This window comes from Gossypium raimondii, chromosome 12 (assembly GCF_025698545.1).
Source record: "Gossypium raimondii isolate GPD5lz chromosome 12, ASM2569854v1, whole genome shotgun sequence".
In the NCBI taxonomy this organism is placed as follows: Eukaryota; Viridiplantae; Streptophyta; class Magnoliopsida; order Malvales; family Malvaceae; genus Gossypium; species Gossypium raimondii.
The window spans coordinates 36,691,445-36,716,545 of record NC_068576.1 but is presented as its reverse complement, the minus strand read 5'-3'; the positions used below and the strand labels follow the sequence as shown (position 1 = coordinate 36,716,545).

General features: G+C 37.5%; 1 protein-coding gene across 1 annotated transcript; it reads right to left on the bottom strand.

Moving 5' to 3' along the window:
• Positions 1 to 16,828: 16,828 nt before the first annotated feature.
• Positions 16,829 to 18,485, bottom strand: LOC105763894 (hydroquinone glucosyltransferase). Its single transcript, XM_012582293.2, has one exon. It carries the CDS (start codon positions 18,382 to 18,384, stop codon positions 16,972 to 16,974), a length of 1,413 nt encoding a protein of 470 aa, XP_012437747.2. The 5' UTR covers positions 18,385 to 18,485; the 3' UTR covers positions 16,829 to 16,971.
• Positions 18,486 to 25,101: the final 6,616 nt, after the last annotated feature.

Here is a 25,101-nt window from a genome sequence, read left to right as displayed (position 1 = left end):
TTTTATCTCGACTCAAAATCACAAAGTTGTCGTCTTACAAGAATGAAAACCCAAGATAATTAAGTGACTTAACCATAGTTAGAAAATTTAAAAAGAAACGTAGGTATAAAATTATATAAATATATTAGGGTTAATTGCACCATTGTCTTTAAACAATCGTTCGATTTTAATTCGGTTTTAAATTTTAAAACATTCTAATCGAGTCTTAAAGTATCAATATTGTAACAATCAAGTCTTTCCATCACCCTAACCATCAATTTAGACATTAAACGTTAGATCGGACATAAAATATATATTGCTATTTTCCAAGCTATCCATACAAAACATATATTTACAATTTAATTGACATGTTTCAAATATGTTCCATATTATATTTGATCGACGTGAAAGATATAAGCCTCATATAATTATCATATCATAATTAAAATTATCATTATATCTAGGCTTAAATGCCAGAAAGCTCTCGAAAAATAATTAAAAAGTCAATTAAGTCTCTAAACGAAAATTGCAATCAATTGAGCCCCTAATCAAAAGTCAGTAATCAATTGAGCCCTTGAGGTATAATTTTTCATTGAAGCCCTGAACAAATAGATAAGCGATATTGTGGTAGCTAACATGGCAACTGACATTGAAAATTGATGACATTGAGGGCTTAATTGACGTGCTGTCAAGTTTCCATGTAAGTTTCCATGCATCATTTTACAACTTGTCAAGGGCTTCGATGAAAATCTATATTTTAGGAGCTCAATTGATTGCTAACTTTAAATTAGTGGCACAATTTATTGCAATTTTTTATTAGGTGCTCAATTAACCTTTTTAATTATTTTAAGAGAGCTTTTTTTTACCATTTCAGTATGGTGGTCAGTTCTATGTCGATATCGCTCATATTGATTGGAATGCTATGTTTCGGTAGTAAATCAAGACGATAACCCTTAAATTCCCTCCTTTTACCCACTTACGTAAAATAATCACTTTCACCCACTTACATAAAATAATGAAAGTTGAGGGAAGTGAAGAAAGAAGTTTAACATGAAACTAGTAATAAATTAGTAAGGTTTAAGGTGAGATTTTATTATAGTAGTGTAATCACTGAATTTTGTTCGGTTCGGGTTTCACATTTTAATTACGAGTTTGGGCTGATCTCGTATGGGCCCAATGATCTCTTAAATAATAATAGAATAATAATCAGAAAAAATAAAAAATTTAAAATTTACATTTTGACATCTTAACTTTCCTAAAATTATATTTTGACCCTAAATTTTCCTAAAATTACATTTTGACCCCAAAAGTTGTGTATCCTTTGCAATCTAGTCCTTCTGGCACAAAATCCCCAGCCGCCAGGCACGATTTGCACACTTGCCCCCCGCGATTTTCGACGGCCTGCTTAAGGTGGTAGCCCTCCTCCAACTGCTACCTGCAAAAAGAAGAAAAAATCAACAATAAAAGGGACTTTCATTCCCAAAAAATCAGAATCAAGCCAAGAGAAGAAGCAAGCAAAAACCAAGAAAAAATAAAAAAAGCCAAAATGACTTGGTCGTGCCCCACCGCCTTCCCTCTTCCACCATCGCCAAAAGCAAAGCAACAAAGGAAAAATAAAAAATTTAAAAAATAAAAAATTTTAAAAAAAACTCACCTTCGAGAGAAAAAGACACCGGCGAAGGGGAGAATCAGGCCTTGGCCACTGAGGGTTGGCCCAAACAGAGCAACGATGACGAGCGAAAGCAGCCGAAATGGCCCCGGTAAGGGCGAGCTATGGTTTTTAGGAAGAAAAAGGAAAGAAAAACAAATATAAAAAATCTAAAGGATCTGTCGGATCCGAACCGAACCGAACCGAACCGAACCGAACCGAACTGACCCGGCAACTGACCCAACCTGAAACGAATAGCAACCCAGCCAACACCAACAGGTCGGCCCAAAACACCAGGCCCACATCCAGCAGCATCAACATGCCAGCGACCCAGTAGGCCAGCAGACCCGACTTGAAGCGGATCCAATCCGTCAAGCACGCCACAGCCAGCCCGTCCTAGCGGCCCAGTAGTACTGCAACAGGCCACAACCTGCGCGGGCCAACAGTGAAAAGAAGAAAAAAATAAAAATAAAAAATATATAGAAATATAATAGTCGGGTTCACCCGACCCGGATCAGACCTTTGTCCAACTGACCAATGACCCAACCTGACCCGAACAGTAACCCAGCCAGTACCAACAGGTCGGCCCAAAACAGCGGGCCCACATCCAACAGCATCAACATGCCAGCAACCCAGTTGCCCAGCAGACCCGACTCGAATCGGATTTGATTCGTCAAGCAGGCCACAGCTAGGCCCGTCCTAGCGGCCCGGTAGTACTGCAACAAGCCACAACCTGCGCACCCCAACAGCGAAAAGAAGAAAAAAATAAAAAAAAATTTAGAAATATAACAGCCTAGGTCCAGCAGGCCTAGCCTACTCCAGCAACCCACTCCGTCCTGCAAGCCACACCAAAGAAGAAGTCCACAAAGCGAGCAGCCACACCCAACCCACCAAATACCAAATTTCAAAGACAAGAGAGGAAGAAGAAAAAAAAAAGAAGGCCCATTCTTCGATCCCATAATTTTGGGCTTTTTGGTAATTTTTAACCCCCTTTAAGAAAGAAAAAAAAAGAAGGCACATCTCTTTTAATATTATTGGCATTTTTTAAACAATTTTCTTTTTTTATATTTAGAAATATTTCATTTATAATTTATAATTTAAATAATTTTTAATATTAGGCAAAGAAACCGATTTAGCATTCAGTGATTTTTGTTAAATATGAAACGCGCTTCTAAAAATTGAAAATTTCAGAATTTTCTAAAAAAATAAAATAAAATCTTTATTCTTTTACTTGTAAATCATCGAAATTTAATTTTAAAATATAAATTAAAACAATAATATTTTGTTTTTGAATTTTGTTTTTGAAAAGTCAAGCATCTGCATCATGTTGTAAATATTTTTCTAACTTGTTCTATACTTTTTTTGCACTAAATTTTACTATTTTAGCTTTTAGTAAAAAAAAAACAAAAAGGTTTGTGAGTTTCTCCCCACACACCGTGCACTTGCATTTTTTGCATAACATGAGCTCTCTACTCGAGCTCCGTCAGTTTAAATGGAAGCAAAACGCTACGCCTTCGTGAGTTAACTCGTCCCTCCGCACAAGCTAGTAAAATGCTTCCAGGTTACATAGGACTTATGCTTTCGTGAGTTAACTTGTCCCTCCGCATAGGCATAAGTAAATGTAATCCCTCGAATTGAGCTCGGGAGCCTGTCATGGGCGATGACCGAGGCGCTCTGTACTAGCCTTAGTAAGCAACAGTATTGACAATTCGAGTACCTTTCTAGAACCGAAACCACATATAGTGAACCGTACGAGCCACCTAATTAGAGCTATGTCGAACCTCCATCCGTTGAATAGTCACCAAATAAGTATATGGGATAAATGCCTCTTACTTTTTATCATATTTGCAATTGTTTTTGCAAGAGAATTTGAACTGTTTAATGAAGTTGAATCAGATAGATTATCTGGTAAATATGTAGAGTAGGTTTACTTCGAAAAACATGATTGGGTAAAAATGTGGGTCAGATTCTCCAAAAATGCATGATTAAATAACTTAATTTATTAGATTTATCATGATTTTTCCTTTGTTTATATTTGTTGTGATTACTAACTAAGGTTATTTGTCTTCATTTTATTTCTCATCATGCATCATAGGCATCCTATTAGGAAGGTGTTGATTAGAGATTGGTTGCCAAAAAAAGGTTTTTGATGGAGGAGTCAATTACGCAAGTAACTGAGAAAAATGTTGTAGTTCGAGACTGGTCTTTGAGGACCCAGAAAGCAAAAGGGGATAGTTTAAAGGAATGATATATTTCCGATCTTCCCAGCTATGTGACTTCGAATGCTCGTCAGAATAACCTCGAAGAGTTGACTAGGATCTGGAAACAATGGGACTCAGGCACTAGGTGCATCTTCATTGAGAAGTACGGGGATATAGCTCACTTGATAGCAGTCAATGTGGATGAACAGTTGATTCAGGCCATGCTTTGATTTTGGGACCCAGCCTACCAGTGTTTCACTTTCAATTAGGAGGACATGACTTCGACCATAGAGAAGTACTCTGCTCTACTTCGTTTTGACAACGTACAACTCAACAAGATATACGTAAAGGAGCCTAAACCAATGACCTTCAAGAAAAAGCTAATAAAGTTGATAGGGATAACTGATACATGGGCTGAAAAATAGATAAAGAAGAACAATGAAGTCAGTTGTGTTTTGTGGTTTTCTCTTCGAGAGTTTGAAGAGAGTAGATCTGTTTACCTTGGCCATTTACGAACTGGTCATCTTCTCAAAAGTTCTCGGGCACATAAAAGTTGCGATAGTAGATTTCTTCGAAAAGCTGAGACAAGGAATCAACCTAGTCCCAACTATCTTGGCCGAGACTTTTAGATCTCAGAGTTGTTGTAGGAGGAAAGAGGAAGGGCATTTTATCAGATGCGCTCAATGACTTAATGCTTGAATTTTTAGCCACTTTTGGAAAATTGAGCGCACACCTTTTCATATGTTTTCAAAGACGTTTGCTCCGTTGGAAGCATACCTTGAAAAATATTGGCCAAAGGATGTCACTGAATAACACAGGGTCCTGGTTTTACAGAACCTCCATGCCTAATATATAACTTGGAGAGCACATTGGATCCGTCTTTCTGTTCTGTTATACAAGTGTGGAAACCAAGATTAGGTGCCTTGCTTGTTCAAAGACAGTTTGCTTGTTCAAAGACAGTTTGCTTCACGACAGTTCATACCAGCTACCGGTGGATTGGCACAATAGAGTTTGCCTTTACAAGTGAGGGTTACATGAAAAAGGTCTAAGATACTGCCAATTCTTGGAGGGAAATATACCTAATGGAGTTAGCTCTCTATGCTGATACTATCACTCTAGATTATGACATATAGAGACAACGAGGAGTGGAGAGTCAACTAACATCGCCGACTGATTATGCTTTCCAGAATCCTTTCTCAAAAGAGATGCTGTCCGAGCTAGAAATGGCAAGACATAAATTTGAAAGTGAAAAAGCCAAGCTGTTACGAGATATTAGGTCTCTTCAAGAGAAAAACTACCAGGTGAAGATCGATGTTCAAATTAAAAAATTCAAAACCGAAAAAGTCCAAAAAAAGTTGAGATCATGAGAATGGACTTAAAGGATCTTCATTTGGAAAATAAGAAATTAAGAGGCACCATAAGGAATAGTGGACTTGGCAAATTATCGGTAGAATAGAAGGAAGAAATAAGAAACATCAAAGGCAGTATGGAGTTCTGGAGAGGGAAAACGAAGAAGGAAGACGAAATAGCTGTACGTGCTATGATAGAGTTAAGGAAGAAGAATGTTGAATTCGAAACCGTGCTTGCAGAATTAATAACTAGTCAGTCTGAGCATCAAGATCTAAAAGAAAATATACAAGATTTAGAGAATACGCTGCAAGCTCATCAGCAACATTTGGATAACCTCCTAAGAGTTCTAGAAGAGAAGAACGGTCAGCATGATAGGAACATTTGCACCTACGAAACAACTCTCCAAGAAAAAGATATGCATATCAGCAGTTTGGTCAATGAAATCCGCAAGGTGGCTGTGCAAATAGTGCAATTATCGGATGAAGTAGAAGCTCTCAGTTGCCAATTCCCTCCAAGTCAAAAATAGAGCATGCCGAAATTCCTAGAACATGTAAGGAAACAAGGTGATGTGGCTAGGAAATTTCTGTAACAGTTAAGTCAAAGATGGCAAAATATTTTGTAATGGACTTTTTTTGATAAATGAAACGCCTAAGTATAAGCATATCTTGAAATCAACACCTATTTTGCATATTTACGCATGACTAACATTCATTGGTCATTCATTCATCCATTCATTCATTGGTCATTCATTCATTCATTGCATGTACATACCACTATTGCGACACTACAATTCTAGAATCACGTCATTCTTATAGGACGCCTCTAAGAGCTAGAGCTATGGATGCTAAACTCAATGAAAGATTCAAAAGAAAGGAAAGAACCCAAACAGAGTTGCAAGAGTAGCTAGCTAAATCACAGCAATAGGCGAGAGATCTGAAGGTAAGATCTCGAGAAGAATCACTTGAGCAAAGGGATCAAATAACCAAAATAATAGAAATGATAACAGCTTTGGTCAAAGGAAAGGGACCCATGCAAAGCCCTGGATTCACTCTATCCCCTAGGATTCACTCCACCTCAAGCCCATACAATACAAAGAGGATATCCCTAAGGGGACCCTACAGTCCTAGAGCAATGTCCTGCACCACCTGCTCATCGAGGGTAAAGAATATTCGTATCGAATCCTAGGGTTAATCCTCCAGTTCCAATTGTTCCAGATTTGGATGATCCGGTAAAAATAGCAAGGTTGAAAATTGATGATCATGACACTCAAGATAAGTATAGGATCCTGGAAGAAAGGCTCAAGGTAATAGAAGAAACCGAAGTCTTCTCTGCGTTGAGTGCCAAAGAGCTCAGTTTGGTGCCCGATCTAGTTCTACCCCCGAAATTCAAGGTGCTAGATTTTGAAAAATATGATGGGACAAGATGTCCAAAATCGCATCTTATCATGTTTTACCGAAAGATGACTTGTTACGTGAACGAGGATAAATTGTTAATACACTGCTTCCAAGATAGCTTGGTCGAATCGGCTCTTCGATGGTATAATAACCTCAGTAGAGAAAGGATCCGATCATGGAAAGACTTAGCATCAGCATTTTGTAGGCAATACAAGCATGTATCAGATATGGTACCTGATCGACTAACTTAACAGATAATGGAAAAAAAGCTGGCAGAGACTTTTAAACAATATGCGCAAAGATGAAGGGATATCTCGGCTCAAGTAGAACCCCCATTAACTAGAACGAAGATAACAATCCTCTTCATCAATACTCTGAAAGAGTCGTTTTATGATAAGTTGGTAGGATGTGCCACGAAAGATTTTGCAGACAGTTTAATATCCGGTGAGCTTATAAAAAATACCATTAATAGTGGGAGGATAGAAGGCCTCGAGAGTTCAAAAAGGGCAGTACCCGTAAGGAAAAATGAGGCAAAAACCCATATGGTTGGAACCGAGAGCCACTATACCTTCAATCCGTACCAAGCCCAATCACGACCTCGTTATCGCCCGCCTTCAAATTTCTACTTTCCTCTCCAAGGTCCTTACTGTCAAGCACATCCTCCTTACCCCGTTTACGCCATGAATAACCAAAAACCGTTCACCATGTTCTCACCAAACACTATGCCTATAGGGAGCCAAGCAAAAAATAAACAAATACCAGCAAAATCCAGTCCTAAAAACCTCAGTTCACCTCAATCCCCGTGTCATATGGAGAATTATACCCGAAACTATTGGAGAATTAATTAATATCCCACATTATATGGCACCTCTGAAACCCCCATACCCAAAATGGTATGATCCTAACGCTAGTTGCATGTATCACACTGGAAATCAGGGGCATTCTATAGAAAATTGCCTTGCCTTTAAAAGGAGGGTTCAAGGTCTCATCGATGGTGGCATTCTGCGATTTGATGACATTAGTAATGTGGCTGGAAATCCTCTTCCTAACCATACTAATGGGAATTGAATGTGGTGACAAATGAAGATGCATGAAGAGTCAAAAGCTATGTTGCCGAAGTCAAGACGCCTTTGCGGAAGGTATGGGAGATAATGGTTAAGAAGGGTTTGTTCTGTCCATTCAACAGAAGTTTCAAGGAGAAAGTACAAAAGGTCAAATTTTTTGTGACTTCCATGGCATCGAAGAGCATGACATCCAATCTTGTAAGGAATTTAGAAAACTACTTCAAGAAATGATGGATAACAAGGAGGTCAAAATATTTGATAGAATAGATGAGGTCGAAGATGGGGAAATATGCGTCTCCGATAATCAACCATTAGCTATCCCTTATAGCACCGATCGGCCTTTGGAGATTTATTACGAGGCAAAGAAGGAAGAAGTTAAACCAAAGGTGATAATTGAAGTGCCATCTCCTTTCCCTTACAAAGACAATAAGGCAGTACCATGGAAATATGATGTCAATATTGTCGTACCTAAAGGTGAAAAGTCAAAGGCTACGAATGGGAGATGTTATTCCCCCGAGATGGTTGAACCAAGGAAGAAAGCTGCTAACTCGAACCAGAAAGTAAAAGCATAGATGCATGAGGTTGAGATTGATGTTGAGCTGCCATCTGAGTAAGAAGTTAAAACACCTATGAAGAAGAAGCACATAAATTCTTGAAGTTCATTAAGTACAATGAATATAGCATCGTGGAGCAATTAAACAAGCAGTCGGTGCGAATCTCGGTATTATCTCTATTGTTGAACTCATAGCCACATCGAAACGCCATGCTAAAAGTGTTAAATCAAGCTTATGTGGCAAACAATGTATCTGTGGAAAAGCTCGATAGGTGGATAAATAACCTGAATGTAGATAATTTCATCTCTTTTAGTGATGACAAAATATCGCTGAATGGTAGGGGCTCTGTAAAAGCGTTACACATTACAACTAATTGTAAGGGTTACATAATACCGAATGTGCTCATCGACAATGGGTCTGCACTCAATGTCATGCATTTGGCCACACTTTCCAAGATGTTAATTGATATGTCTTATCTAATACCTTGTCACTCCACAGTAAAGGCATTTGATGGGACACAACGAGAGGTTATGGAAAAATCCAAATTCCTTTAGAGACGGGCCCATGTGCATATGATATTGAGTTCCAAGTCATAGACATCACACCTTCATACAGTTGCCTTTTAGGGAGGCTTTGGATTCATTCTGCTGGACCAATTCCTTAATCTCTCCATCAAAAAGTGAAGTTCATCATGAATAATCGCTTGATCACTATCGCTGTTGAGGAAGACATTGACGCATCTATCTCCGCTGATGCACCCTACATCGAAATAAGCAATGACGCCGCGGAATGTTCCTTTCGTTCTTTTGAATTTATCAATGCCATATTTATTTGTGAAGGGAATAAGATTCCCATACCCAAGTTGTCAAAGAATACCAAGATGGGAATTAAGTTGACTGTGGGAAAATGAGCTCGAGCGATGAAAGGTTTGGGAAGATATCAATAAGGGATAGATAGAGCATTGAAACCAGTGCACCACAGGGCTCGATACGGTTTGGGGTTCAAGCTAGATATACATCAAAGAAGAAAAAAATTACAGGAAAATCAAGAAAGAAGAGAGCCTCAGGTCGGGAATTAGAATGGGAGCCAATGACGTATCCACATTTGTTAGAAGCCTTTACATCTGCGAGAATGATGTACCCGGGGCAAGACAATCCGTGAAGTACTTTGTTATCGATTGAAAAGGGTCTTCAGAATATCAGCATAAATGTTGTTGACAACGAGGGAGATGCAATTGAGGATGTTTCAATGAGATATGCCCTTGTCCTCCAAGATATGTTTTGAACAATTGTACTGCTATGGACCTTCTTTTAGTTTCTAAGTCCTCTCCAAAGTAATGCTCAATGTTAATTCTCTATTTTTTTTTTGTCCTTAAATAGTGGGATTCCTTTTGCAAGAGTTTATGTTTGCTCTTTATTGTTTCAATGAACATTAATGAAGATGCATATCGTCATGGTCTTTTCATTTCCAATAGCTTCGTAATTATTCCCTCTTTTCATAGCTTTTCCCTACATGTATCTCATATCATTCCATAACATTATGTTTGTTGATTCCAATACTTTGATGCTCCTCTATATTTTTCTTTTCCATTCACCTTTCAGGTGCTCAAATATCAATGGCATGAACAATCCCGTTACAAGTCCTGAAATGGATTTCGAGAAGGCTATTTGTTTAGGAGAATTCGAAGCAGAGAAAAATTCTGAAGATTGTGTCTCGTCTCCTGACTTACTGAGAATGATAGAACAAGAAGAGAAACATATTTTACCTCATCAAGAACCTATTGAGATAGTAAACTTGGGAAATAAAGAAAATAAACAAGAAGTGAATATTGGGACTTCTATTTCGGAGAGCACCAAAGGAAATTTGATCGCCTTGCTCCTTGAGTATAAAGACGTATTTACATGGTTGTATCAGGAGATGCCAGGGTTGAACGAGGATGTAGTGGTCCATAGGATCCCACTAAAACCAAAATGCAAACTCATTCAACAAAAGTTAAGAAGAATGAGACCTGAAATGTTGTTAAAGATAAAAGAAGAAGTCAACAAACAATTTGATGTTGGTTTCTTACAAGTCTCTAAATATCCAGAATGGGTAGCTAATATAGTCTCGGTATCAAAAAGACGGCAAGGTGCGAATGCACATGGATTATCACGATCTGAATCGAGCAAGCGCTAAGAATAATTTTCTTTTGCCACACATCGATAGTTAGAGGATAATACGGTAAGACGCTTATTGTTTTCTTTCATGGATGGTTTCTCGGGTTATAATCAGATAAAGATGGCTCCCGAAGATATGGAGAAAACCACATTCGTGACAATGTGAGGAACGTTTTGTTATAAAGTAATGCTGTTCAAATTTAAGAATGCTAGGGCAACATATCAGAGAGTCATGTGATGTTGCTCCATGATATGATGCACAAAGAAATAGAAGTTTATGTCGATAATATGATTGCCAAATCCCAAGAAGAAAAAAAACATGTTGGGAACCTCAGGAAGCTGTTCGAAAGATTAAGAAAGTTCCAGTTGAAACTTAACCCAACCAAGTGTACGTTTGGCGATACCTCGGGAAAATTGCTAGGTTTCATTGTCAGCAAGAGAGGTATTGAGGTTGGTCTAGATAAGATAAAAGACATACAAGAATTGCCACTTCCGCGCACACAAAAAGAAGTTAGAGGATTTTTAGGAATGTTGAATTACAATGCTCGATTCATTGCTCAACTTACCAACCAATCTGATCTAATTTTTTGACTCCTTCGAAAACATAATCCGGGAGAATGGAGCGAAGAGTGCCAAGTGGCCTTTGACAAGATAAAACAGTATTTGTCTAGCCCCCCAGTGCTAGTACCACCGACCCTTGGAAATCCCTTAATATTGTATCTGACCATGTTCGAAAACTCAATGGGTTGCATACTGGGGTAACACGATGAGTCGGGGAAAAGAGAAAAGGTGATTTACTACCTCACCAAAAAGTTCACAGAGTATGAGGCAAAGTACTCGTCAAAGCTGGACCCAATAAAGTACATGATGCAATCTCCTGCACTCTTAGTGAGAATGGCATGATGGCAGATCTTATTGTCTGAGTATGACATCACGTATGTGAGCCAAAAGTCGATAAAAGGAAGTGCAATAGTGGACTTCTTGGTAAGTCAAGCAATGGAAGAGTACGAGTCTTTGAGATTCAATTTCCCAAATGAAGACTTGATGTGCATTTCTAAAAAAGAAGGCGAATCATCAAAAGATCAACATGGAATATGAGTTTTGATGGTGCATCGAACACATTGGGGCACGGGATAGAAGCAATCTTAGTCTCACTAGAAGAGAACCATTACCCGCTCACTGCTAGATTGAATTTCTTCTGTACCAATAATATAGCGGAATATGAAGCTTGCATCATGGGACTTCGTGCAACAGTTGAATGAAAAATCAGAATTTTAGAGGTGTATAGGGACTCAGCATTAGTGATTTATCAAATCCGTGGAGATTGGGAAGTGAGGGATTCGAAATTAGTCAAGTATCACAATCTTATTGCGAAACTAGTCAAAGAATTCAAATAAGTAACTTTTAACTACTTCCCACAAGAAGAAAACCAATTGGCTGACGCCCTAGCCACCTTGGCTTCAATGTTCAAAGCAAACAAAGAAACTGAAATAATGTCTCTTCAAATGAGCATATATGAGGTCCCCGTACATTATTTTAGCATTGAGAAGGAGTCAGAAGGACGACCATGGTTCCATGATATCTTGGAGTATATCAAGAATCAAAGGTATCCCAAGCAAGCAAATGAAAATAACAAAAGAACAATCAGGAGAATGGCGATTGGATTTGTTCTTGATGGGGATATCCTATACAAAACAGGAAAAGATCAAATGCTCCTAAGATGCGTGGACGCTGTTGAAGCTAGAAAAATACTTGAAGATGTCCATGAAGGAATTTGTGGAACGCATTCCAATGGTTTTATTATGGATAGGTAGATTATGAGACTTGGTTATTATTGGCTAACGATGGAAAGGGATTGCATTAGTTACACACGAAAGTGCCACAAGTATCAAATTTACGGAAATAAAATTCATGCAGCTTTTTCGCCCATTCATGTCATGACTTTTCCGTGGCCTTTTTCTATGTGGGGCATGGATGTTATAGGGCCAATTTCCTCGAAGGCTTCTAATGGACACCGATTCATCTTTGTGGTTATAGATTACTTCACAAAATGGGTAGAAGCCGCTTCAATTGCTAATGTGACGAAGACTGCAGTCTGCAGGTTCCTAAAAAAAGAGATCATATATCGACATGGTTTGCCTTAGAGAATCATTTCAGATAATGCTTTGAATTTGAACAACAATATGATGAAAGAAGTGTGTGAGCAATTTCAGATAAAGTATCATAATTCCTCACCCTATCTCCCGAAAATGAACGGAGCAGTAGAAGCTGCTAACAAAAACATTAAGAAGATTATCGGGAAGATGACTGAGACATATAAAGATTGGCACGAGAAGCTATCATTCGCTTTGTATGCTTACCGCACCTCTGTACGGACATCTACGGGAGCAACTCCTTTCTCCCTAGTCTACGAGATGGAAGTTGTTATGCCTATCAAAGTGGAGATCCCATCCCTACGCGTCTTGATGGAGTCAAAACTAGAAGAATCAGAATGGGTTCGAGCTCGATATGATCAACTAAACCTTATTGAAGGAAAACGCTTGAAGGCAATTTGTCATGGACAGATGTACCAGAAGAAAATGATCACAGCCCATGATAAAAAGGTATGTCCAAGAGAATTTTGCGAAGGGGAGCTCATACTAAGAAAAATCCTCCTAATACAAAAAGACTTTCGAGGAAAATGGTCACCAAATTGGGAAGGGTCGTACGTTGTTAAAAAGGCCTTCTCGGAAAGGGCTTTGATTCTCATTGAGATGGATGGGAAAGAATTACCTAATCCAATGAACTCAGATGCTGTGAAGAAATACTATGCCTAAAAAAATCAAGATAAAAATTTGAAAAATGCATCTTGATAAACAAAAAGGATTAGGATGAAAACCCGAAAGGGCGTCCTAATGAAGCAAGTTCGAACTTAAAGAACAATGCGATTTGAACGGGGAGTCGAATGACGAAGTTACAACATTTGAAGTATTCTCAGAAGTTTGAAATCTTCTATACAAGAAGACATGCTCGAAAAGATCCTTGACGAAAAAACCTGGAGAAGTTCATGCGTTGGATATCTAGAGCATTCATGGCCATTAAATTTGTTTATTTTCTTTGTGACGTTTTCTTTATTTAACTATCCATTGTCAATTTTCTTTGTTTGTTGCTTTTGAAATAAATATGAACGTGAGGTATTCCCTTCATGCCTACCATCTCATATTTGGTTCATTTAAATATAAATAGTAAACTGACATACTCTAAACAAAAGGAATGTTGAGCATTACCCAGATGAGAATTTGATAAGTGCAAGGGCCTCAAAGTAAGGACAAAGTTCAACAAGGGGTAAGAGGGTGATATACGAAGAAATGTGAGATAATCACAAGAATTTGAGGAGAAGTACAAAACCTAAGAGAAAAGTCAAGGATTGAGGTAATGAATGCGGGCCCTCACGGAAATCATGAAAAAAAAAGGAGGCACATGACAAACAGCCCAGGGTGCATGGCATGATCATGTAGGCATAAAAACATGTAGGACAAACGCGTGCATATCATAATAACATCATACATGACATATACAGGTATTCCAGTAAAGCAAGAGATTTTGGTGGCAGCTGCATTGAATCGATGCAAAATAAGGCTTTCGAGTTTTACCAAAATTGAGATTTTGGTGGTAGCTGCATTGAATGAACTCATAATCCAAGAAGTGAGTTAAGCCTCGGGTCGCACGCTGAGGTATTTTCAATTTCTATTTTTCAAAAATCAACTCATAATCCTAGAAGTGAGTTGAGCCTCGGGTCGCACGCTGAGGTATTTACAATTTTTATTTTTCAAAAATCAACTCATAATCCGAGAAGTGAGTTGAGCCTCGGGTCGCACGATGAGGTATTTACATTTTTTGTTTTAAAAAAATCAACTCATAATCCGAGAAGTGAGTTGAGCTTTGGATTGTACGCCTAGCTATTTTCAATTTCTGTTTTTCAAAAATCAATTCATAATCTGAGAGGTGAGTTGAGCTTCGGATCGCACGCCAAGCTATTTTCAATTTCTATTTTTCAAAAAAAAAGTTGAACAATCGAACAAAATTCAGTCTTTTAAATCTTTCCTCTATCCCTATTTTACAGCGATGAGCAAAGAGGGACAGCTGTAATCACTGAATTTTGTCCGGTTCGAGTTTCACGTTTTAGTTACGGGTTTGGACTTTATCCCATTAATTGGATAATTGTTTTTTCTGGGCTTTAGCCCATTATTTTTTGGTTTTTATATTTTATTAATCTAAATAATAATAATAATAATCAGAAAAAAAATATAATATTAAAAATTTACATTTTGACCATAAATTTTCCTAAAATTAGACTTTGACCCTAAAAGTTTTGCACCCTTTGCAATCTGGCACAAAATCCCTAGCCGCCAGACGCGATTTACACACCTGGCCTCCACGATTTCTGGCGATCGGCCTAAGGTGGTGGCCCTCCTCCAACTGCTAACTGCAAAAAGAAAAAAAAATCAACAATAAAAGGGACTTTCATCCCCAAAAAATCGGAACCAAGCCAAGAGAAGAAGCAAGCAAAAACCAAGAAAAAATTCAAAAAAATAGCCAAAACGACTCTGCCGTGCCCCACCGCCATCGTGACCACCGCCGCACCACCGCCTTCCTTCTTCCACCATCGCCAAAAGACAAGCAACAAAAGAAAAAAAAATTTAAAAGAAAAAATTTAAAAAAAAAACTCACCTTCGAGAGAAAAAGACACCGACGAAGGGGAGAATTCGACCTTAGCCACCAATGGTCCGCCCAAACAGAGCGACGGCGACCGGAATGGCCCCAGCAACGGCGAGCTAGGGTTTTTAAGAAGAAAAAGGAAAAGAAAAAAAGAAAGAAGAAGAAAGGAAAAAGAAGAAAAAAGGGAAAGATAAAATATAAAAAATGTAAAGGATCGGTCGGATCCGAACCGAACCGACCCGACCTGAACCAACCCTACCACTAACCCAACCCGACCCAAATAGTAACCCAGACAGTATCAGCAAGCCGACATCCAGCAGCATCAATAGGCTAGCGACCCAGCAGGCTAGCAGACTCGACTCACACTGAATCCAATCCGTCAAGCAGGCCATAATCGGGCCGTCCCAGTGCCCAAGAGTATCTTGCAACAAGCCGGCCTGTCCCAATGACCAAAGAACAAGCGATGAGGCCACAACTGCAGCCCAACAACTAAAAAGAAGAAAAATATAAAAAATATATAGAAATATAACAGTCGAGTTGACCCAACCCGCATCGGATCCGACCGGACCCGGATCCGACCCGACTCAGCAACCTAACGACCTAGGTCCAGCAAGCCTAGCCCACTCAAGAATTTCCACTCAGTCAATAGGCCACACCAAAGATGAGGTTCCATAACAGGCCCAATGACAAGCAAGCCACAGCTAGCCCACCAATGCCCAACCCAGCACAGCAGCAGGAAGAAAGAAAAAAAAAAGAAAAAAAAGGAAGAAAGCCCATTCTTCGAGCCCGTAATTTTGGGCTTTTTGGTAATTTTTTAACCCCCTTTAAATTTAGTTCATGTATTTTGATGACATATCGGTTTTAATATTATTGCTATGTTGGATGGTAATCAGTGATTTTTGTTAAATACGGAACGCCCTTCTAAAAATTAAAAATTTCAGAATTTTCTCAATTTTTTTTATTTTTTTATTTGTAAATCATAAAAATTTAATTTTAAAATATATATTAAAACAATAATATTTAATTTATCAAAATTCTCGTTTTTTAATCGGATCACGATTAAATATTAAATTGAACTCGTATTTTTAAAAATTAAGACAACTTGCGCTTAACGAGATACCAATTTTGGGCGTCACGAGGGTGCTAATACCTTTCTCGTGCGTACTGACTCCCGAATCCTAATTTTCTCTGGATTTTGACGTGGGCCTAAAATTGACTCTTTTTTAGAAAATTTTAAAAATAATTTTTCTTCTAAAAAGAGAATTTAGTAGGTGTCCGATCACACCTAGGAAAAGGATCGGTGGTGACTCCTTTTTTTTTAAGAAATAAAAAATAAAATTGAGACTCTATTTTCAAATTTTCAATTTTCAATAATCGCCTCAACTAGCGCCCGTGCAAATTTTAGGTCACTACAAGTAGGATTTTGTAAGATCATTTTTAAATTAACTATTATGGTTAAAAAAATAAAATGAGAAGATTATAGCGGTTGATTAAGTTACGTCAAAAATTAAAAAATTGCACTAGTGACCTTGAATCTGTTAAATCAGTTACCCAATACGTTATTTTTCTCTAGAAATCAGTTTATCTCCTTTAATATTAAAACAGGTTAAATTGGTTAAAATATAAATTTACGTTCCTCAATATAAATCCTACGTGGCATGATCAATGATAAATTATTTTTTCTTTCTTTTATTTTAACTGTTGATTTAAAATATCCCATTATAATGAAATATTTAAATAGATATTGCCCGACATAGAAATAAATTTTTTACTATATATCAACCTTAAATCAGAATTAAAATATTTTTTATTTAAATAACAATTATGTCGATTCACATAATCTAATTATTTTTAAAATAATATATTATGGTCCATAAAAAATAATATTTTTAAATTTATAATGGTAGTCGTAATATATTTTCAGAGTTTAAATCCCAGTTTTCTCGATCCACTTGGTAACTACCTTAGAGAGTGCGATGGTGGAACACCCATTTTCACTAAGCACCTTGGCCGATGCTTCTTTCAAATCCTTCATTCTCCTTCGAACAATTTTCCCTTCTTCACCTTTCATTAAACCATTAACGGTCTTAGCGATCTCGTCGCCGGAAATCAACCCATTTTCATCGGGTTTTGGCCTCAATGCGACGTTGATATCTTCTGTTAACATGACGGCGTTCATTTTCTGTTCGGCGTAAAGCGGCCACGCGATCAGCGGTAGCCCTTTGACGACGCTTTCGAGCGTCGAATTCCACCCGCAATGGGTCAAAAACCCGCCAGTTGAACGGTGGCTAAGCACACGAGCTTGCGGCGCCCACGACGGCACCACCAGGCCACGGCCTTTCGTCCTCTCGAGGAACCCTTTGGGTAAAAAATCGAAAGGGTTGTTTTGGCTTTGCACGGCGAAGTAATTGGCGTTAGCCGACTTGTCGTTTGGGCTTCTCACCACCCACAAAAATCGTTGCTCACTGAGTTCTAATCCCCGAGCCAACTCGTTTAACTGGTTCGACGATAAGGTTCCGCCGCTACCGAACGAGACGAATAAAACAGACCCGTCCGGCTGATCGTCGAGCCACTTCAAACAATCCGAATCCGAACCTGACCCGTCACCCATGTTAACAAGTGGACCAACTGGATAAACCGGCGGTTTATCCGGTTCTGTCCGGTCTAACAAAGCTTTAATGGCTCCTCTTTCCATGTCCATGAAACTGTTCACTATAATCCCATCAGCCAACCTATACCTCTTCGCATGTTGAAGAACCAATTTATAAGCTTCATTTTTCCGGTCTTGAACCGGGTCCAACAAGTCTTTCCCGTTTACCGGTATGCACCCAGGTATCCTCACCGGTTCGGGTAAATCCCTATACTCACACGAAACCGTCCGGTCAAGCTCCGGCAAATAAAGAAACAAAGACAAAAGCATAGCCGTAGACGGAAAATATATGTACGGCGAGACGTTAAATTCTTTAGCGACGTCGAACACATCGGTCCCAAAAAGATCAACCACCAACGCCACCAGTTTTTTCGTCGAAACCAACGACGCCATGGTGTTTTTGAAGGAGGGAAGGGACCGAAGCATCGTTAGACAGACCAAAGTCTCCATTTTTGTACCTTCGGGGAGGTCGGTGAAATCAACGGGAGGGAGAAAAACGTAATCAATGGAGGTCGGAAGGGAATCTAACGTCGATTTTTGAAGTGTTGTAGAAGAACCGTCGGTGGGGATAACGACGGTGATGGTGAAGCTGTGGTGGTGAACGAGTCGTTTAGAGAACTCAATGAGTGGGATTAGGTGACCCATACCAGGACTCGGATGAATGATGATATGGGGTGTTTGAGTTGCCATGGCAGTGAAATTGATCAAAAATGTATTAAATGTGTTACGGTTTTAGACGTACTTCCTTTTTGCTGGAAGATATTTGGTGAAACAAGAAGGAAGTAGATAAGGGTTTATATAGAAGAAAGAGACCAGGACTTGTTTGGGCTGTGGACGGCATTTCATATTTGAGATTTACTCTCTTTTATTATAATTTTAAAATAGAAATTCTACCAAGTAAAGGTTTTGTTTGAAGTGAGAATTGATTAGGATACTACTCAGAAAAAAGTTATTAGATTGATTGTCTTGAGAATTAATGAAAAAAAAAACTCATTTTATCCTCCTATTTAATTGATTGTCTTGAGAATTAATTAGGATACCAATTTATATACTCACGATGCAATTTGAACTCAAAATATTTTTTTTGGCATTATGATTTATTTGGCCCTTAACATATGAACAAAAAAGTCATTTTAGCCTTCTATTTAATTTTTCACCTCTTTTAGCCTTTAAATTTATATTGTTTGTCAAATCACCTCAAAATGGATGAAAAAGTTAACGTTTGTTAACGTTGTTCACATGGCATACACGTAGTGGTCCACATATGTCACATTAGTAATCAATTAATCTTTTAAAATATTCAAAATATTTTTTATACTTTTTAATAATTTCTAATTTTTATATTTTTTTAATTTTTTAATTTTTAAAAAATTAATTAGTTACTGACATGACAATCTATGTAGATGTTACATCAGTGAAGTTAACAAGCATTAATTTTTCCATCTATTTTAAAGTAATTTAACAAACAATACAAGTTTAAGGGCTAAAAGAAGTCAAAATTTAAATTGAGGATTAAAATGACTTTTTCTTAAATTGGAGGGCCAAATAAATCATTATATTCTTTATATAGTTTCAACTAAAACAATATTTAACTTTATATCAATTTTTTATAAAATTATTACATAAATTTTTCTATGAAATTGTAATGAAGATATTATATATTTGATATATTAATCATTGAAAAGTACTTACTTCTTTACCAACCATTAAGATTTAAGCTAAAATACGATTAAAGTTAAATTCCGTGTATTGGCCTAATAGTCAATGTGTTTGAGTTGCCATCTGAAATTGATCAAAAATGTATTAAATGTGTTACTGTTTTAGACGTACTTCTTTTTTGCCGGTTTAGAAGATATTTGGTGAAACAGGAAGGAAGTAGATAAGGGTTTATATCGAAGAAAGAGATTAGGATTTGTTTGGGCTTTGGAGGTCATTTCATATTTGAGATTTACTCTTTCTTATTATAATTCTAAAATAGAAATTCTACCAACCAGATGTTCACACAGTAAAAGTTTTGTTTGAACCGAGAATTGATTAGGATACTGATAAAAAAAATCATTAAATTGATTGTTTTGAGAATCGGTACATACAGAATGAATCAAATTTCCTTTTAGTATATTTTTTTACTTTATTTTTAATGGTTTATTTAATTTAACCGATAAACTAATCCGTAGACTAGTGAATCGGTTTTTGACTAGTTCAATCATTAGTCCGATTCTAAAATCTTGATTTTAGTTATATAGTCGATTTTAGTTTAAATTGTTCCAAATTTTAGCCTAATTATATCGTAATTACTTGATTCTATATTTTATCTTAATTCTCAATCTGCTTATGTTGTAATAATTTGATTTTATACTTATTTTTCTTGGGGTCTTTTACAAAATATTACAAAAAATAAAAAAATACCAAAATAATGTTACTTTTTTTATTTACCAAAATAATACAAAAAAAAACAAAAAAGTTAAAAAAAAAGCTGCTGGAGGATGTGACAGCATCCTGGTGGAGGGGCTGCCACAGGCGGCACCAGTGGTTCTAGTGGCAGAGGCAACACCGATGGTGCCACTGCCACAGGCGGCACCACTCCCCTTATAATGGGGGGACCATTCGGCTGGTGGGTGGAGAAGAAAAGGAGAGGGAAAGGAGAAGAAAGAAAGGAAAGGAAAGGAGAAGAAAGAAAAAGAAAGGAGAAGAAGAGGGAATGAAGGAAAAAGAAAGAAAAAAAAAAGAAGGTAATTTTTTTGTAATATTTGTGTAAAAAATTTATGTTATGTACATTGTATGTGTTTTATTATTTTATTTAGCATATATATTTTAAGAAATTTATTTAGCATGAAAAATTAATGTTATGTACATTCTATGTTGATTAGAATTTTTTATGAAATTTATTTAGCATGTTGTAATTAGTTTTTAAGAAAAATAGCATTAAAAATAAAATGATAAAAAATATGTTTAAGAAAACATAAAATACGAAAAGAAAAAAATGGAAATTGTATATTCACGAAAGTAATAAAATTTGAAAAAATTGTATATTTAAAAAACAGACTAAATTAATAAATTTCAAACATAATGTACTAAAATAATGTAAAATAATAAAATTAGAAAATATGATATTTTTAAAGTAATAAAATGCGGAGAAAAAATACGAACAAAGGGCCAAAGTAAGGGTTTTTACTAAATTTTAAAAAATAGAAATAATTAAAACATTTCAAACATAATGTACTAAAATAATGTAAAAAATAAAATACTGAAAATAATATATTTTATTGAAAGTAATAAAATTAGGAAAAAATACGAGCAAAGGGCGAAATAAGGGTTTTTAATTTATTTAAAAAACACTAAATTTATTTAATTTAACATAATGTACTAAAATAATGTAAAATAATAAAATTAGAAAATATTATATTTTTAAAAGTAATAAAATTCGGAAAAAATACGATAAAGGGTTTGAAATAAGGGTTTTTACTAAATTTTTTAAAAAATAGACTTAATTAATACATTCCAAAGATAATGTACTAAAATAAAGTAAAATAATAAAATACAAAATAATATATTTTTATTGAAAGTAATAAAATTCGAGAAAAAAAATACGAGCAAAGGGCCGAAATAAGGGTTTTTTAAAATTTATTTAAAAAAACACTAAATTTATTTAAATTTCAAAAATAATGTACTAAAATAATGTAAAATAATAAAATTAGAAAATAGTATATTTTTTAAAAGTAATAAAATTTAGGAAAAAAATACAAACAAATGGCTGAAATAAGGGTTTTTACTAAATTTTTCTAGAAGTTGCAGGAATCGCAATGGCTTCATTGATTAGCAGCGATACACACATATCTGATGCGGCTAATAACATGGTAATATATTATTATTTATTAATCACGGGTTTTATTAAAAAAGGATATACGTAATATATAGAAATAAATCATGTTATTCTAATATTTTTTTTCTGTAATTTAACACTATTAGGACTCGTACCGAGTAATAAGGGGTCGGGTGAATGGTTTAAAGTACCCCTCGGATTCACGATTGATGCCGTACTTGGAGCAAGCTAGATTTGGGTCAGCAGCATTGATCCGGACTTTCGACTTGCGATATGATTTATTACCTCCACTAGTGGAGCGGTGACGCCCGACGACTCACACTTTTCATTTTCTGTGTGGGGAGTGTACGTTGACCTTAGAAAATGTTGCACTGCAGCTTGGGCTCCCAATCGACGGGAGTCCCGTAACGGGAGTAACTTTATTTACTAATCCGATTGCACTGTGTTATCAGCTATTAGGAAACTCGCCAAACGACGATGAGTCAAATTTTACGAGCATATCCTAGGGGGAATACTGATGCCTGATGCAAACAACAACAAGGTGCATATGATGTACTTGCCTCTATTAGCTGATTTGTCCAATGTTCGCTAATATAGCTGGGGCTCAACCGTTCTAGCAGTGTTATATCGGGAGCTTTGTCGGATGACAAACCCTTCTGTTGTAGACATGGGCCGATGCCTTACATTGCTGCAGTCCTGGACGCTCTATCAGATGCCATTTTTAGCATCGGTTACTCACCAACCGTATGTTTATCCACTAGTGAACAGGTTATAAAATATAACTTGTCATTATTTGTAGTCATAGTATATTGACTGATGTTACCAGCCCTAAACCCTATATTTATTTTTTGTAGGTGGAGTATTTATCCGGGTATCGGAAGGTTGCACACTGTCCCGATATACCGACTCATGATCGAACAGCATGCTGGGGAAGGGGTAAGCTATTCTAATATTCGTGACATCTTACTTTCTATATCTTACTCACATGTTATTAATCATACAATTTATATGTATGCCATATCATAGCCCGATAATTACAACTATGATACCTTCGTCTGCATACGTTTATTCTAAAATGTGGTGCACTAACGCACCAATTATAAATTTCAATGTAGTCGAGTGGTACCATGGGGATCGGGTGCTACGACAGTTTGGTTGCATCCAATATGTCCCGGATCCGCCATGCGAGGTGGGGGCGGTTCACGGCATCAACAAAAGAGGAAAACCGCAGTTGGATTGGGGGATTAAGCACCAAAAATTTGTTGCGCTGTGGACCGATCGATGGGTCGAAGACCTCAGATGGTTATGGCTTCCGATTTGCAACCATCATTAGAGTACATACAATGGTACTATAGTTGCGGAAAGTCATATATACTTGGAGGGCAGTCGACTGTAGTCCTCTCGCACATGTAGTGACCTGGGGGATCATACCCAGCGACACCGATGGAGGCGGAGCCTGCGGCAGATCATAATCCCGAACTAGAGCCCGAGCCGGAGCCCGAGCCAGATCTCAAGCAGTCACATTCACAGGGGGATTTACATTGCTACCATCCAGATTTGGCGGGAAATGACTATACTCCGAGCTTCTCAGGGGGTGAATACTCATACGAGTTTGATCTTTTTGGATCCTACCCACCGCAGTAAGGCACTCTCGGCCCGTATCCACAGCATCATGGGACTCCTTCCGGTTCAAGTTCATCGATGCTGATCGAGCCACATGATTTTTCCTCTATGTTTACCACACCCCCACCTGCGCCAAATGAGGATGTTGGTCGTCGCGAATACCCAGAACGTGACCGTCGACCTCCGCATAGGTATACCCCTAGGACCACACCATCGAACCATCAATTTTAGGGGTTTATTGCACTTTTTTTGTACATTACAAAGTTTGTACTTTTTGTATACATTTAATTGTACTTTTTGTATATCTATTTTCGATATAATTTTAATTATTCCAAATGAATTATACTTGTTATAACTTAATTTGGATACAATTTAAGCATAAGCAAAAGCTGAATTTAAGTTACTGGGTCTTAAAACAACATTGCAACATCCCAACATTACATACATCAATTTGACAGCATTAGGTCAATTCCGACCCGATCCTGACGACTGTCCAACATGATAGTTTCGTTGAGGGCATTTATTTTGACTATGACCACTTAACCTGCATAATCCACAACGCTTACCATCAGATTTCTCCCTAATGTCTATTTCATTACGGATTCTAGTTGATTGTAGACAACCTCTTTGATTCCTGTGTAGCCCTCTGTCTGGGAGAAGCTCGAAAGTCGTCGGAGGCACCTCCCACGTAAACAGGTCAGGCAGGACGGGGAACTCATTTTCCCAAATACACAATGTGCGCTCGAGCGTGTACACATCATCGACATATTTTTCAACATTAAGGTTCACTTTAGCACATGCTGCCATGACATGCGCACATGGATAATGAAGTGTTTCGAACCTCCTGCACTCTCACCGTCTGTTTCGGATATCAACTCCATAAGACCTAGGTGGTATACCGGGTCGACGATCGATGGTCTCAGTAACTCGAAACGTTTCCAGATGTCGTGAATATATTTTTACATTCATCGACCTCGCCATCCGACGGTTTACAACCATTGCATCCCTAACATCTTCGACAAACACATGTCCCGCCTCCATCTGGTCGACTTGTTGATGACCTATTCTTGGCATCAAGGTAGCCAACCTGTAGAATGTAGCAGAGAAGACAGATACAATCGGAAGATGACGTGTTTTCAACAACACAGTGTTGACCCCCTCCACTAAGTTTGTGGTCATTTTACTATAACGAAATCCTTCGTCAAAACTTTGAGCCCATTTCCACGGCTCTATTGTACCCAACCATTATCGGAAAGATGTGTTTGTTTGCCCCTCCATGTCACTCTCAAGTCAAACCATTCTTTGGCGGAAAATATGTGGCTCTAACTCGTATGCTGTATACGTATTAAGAAAAGATAAGTTCCAGTAACTCGATAACATAAAACATTACAACTTATATTGAAAAGATAAAGTTATCATTTACCCATTGCCACGACTTGTCTCTTCTAGTCTGCATTCTTATAATCTTTATGGAAGTTAGACGCAATGTGACGGATGCAGTAAACTGATCTTCGTGGCACACCGGAACGCCTAATTGCTGCAATTAAACATTTTCCTCTATCGGAGATGATGCAAATATTATCATTGCTAATAACATACCTTCGCAGGTTAGCGAGGAAGAATTCCAAGATTCCAAGTTCTCCTTATCTACGATGGCAAATGTTATCTGGAGCACATTTCTATTGCCGTCTTGAGCAACCGTAAGAAGTAGGATTTGTGTATATTTTCCATATAGCCAGGTTCCATCCACCTGCACAAATGGCTTGCAGTAGGGAAATGCCCGCACATATGGATCAAACGTCCAGAACATCTGATGGAAAATCTTTCTTCCCAGCTGTAACTGGTCGTTCGGGTCGTAATAAAGTCTTGTCTGCAACTCAATCACAGTCCCCGGTACGTACTCCCGCATAGCAGCTATCCATCCTTATAGCTCGTTATACGGCGAATCATAATCCCCAAACAAT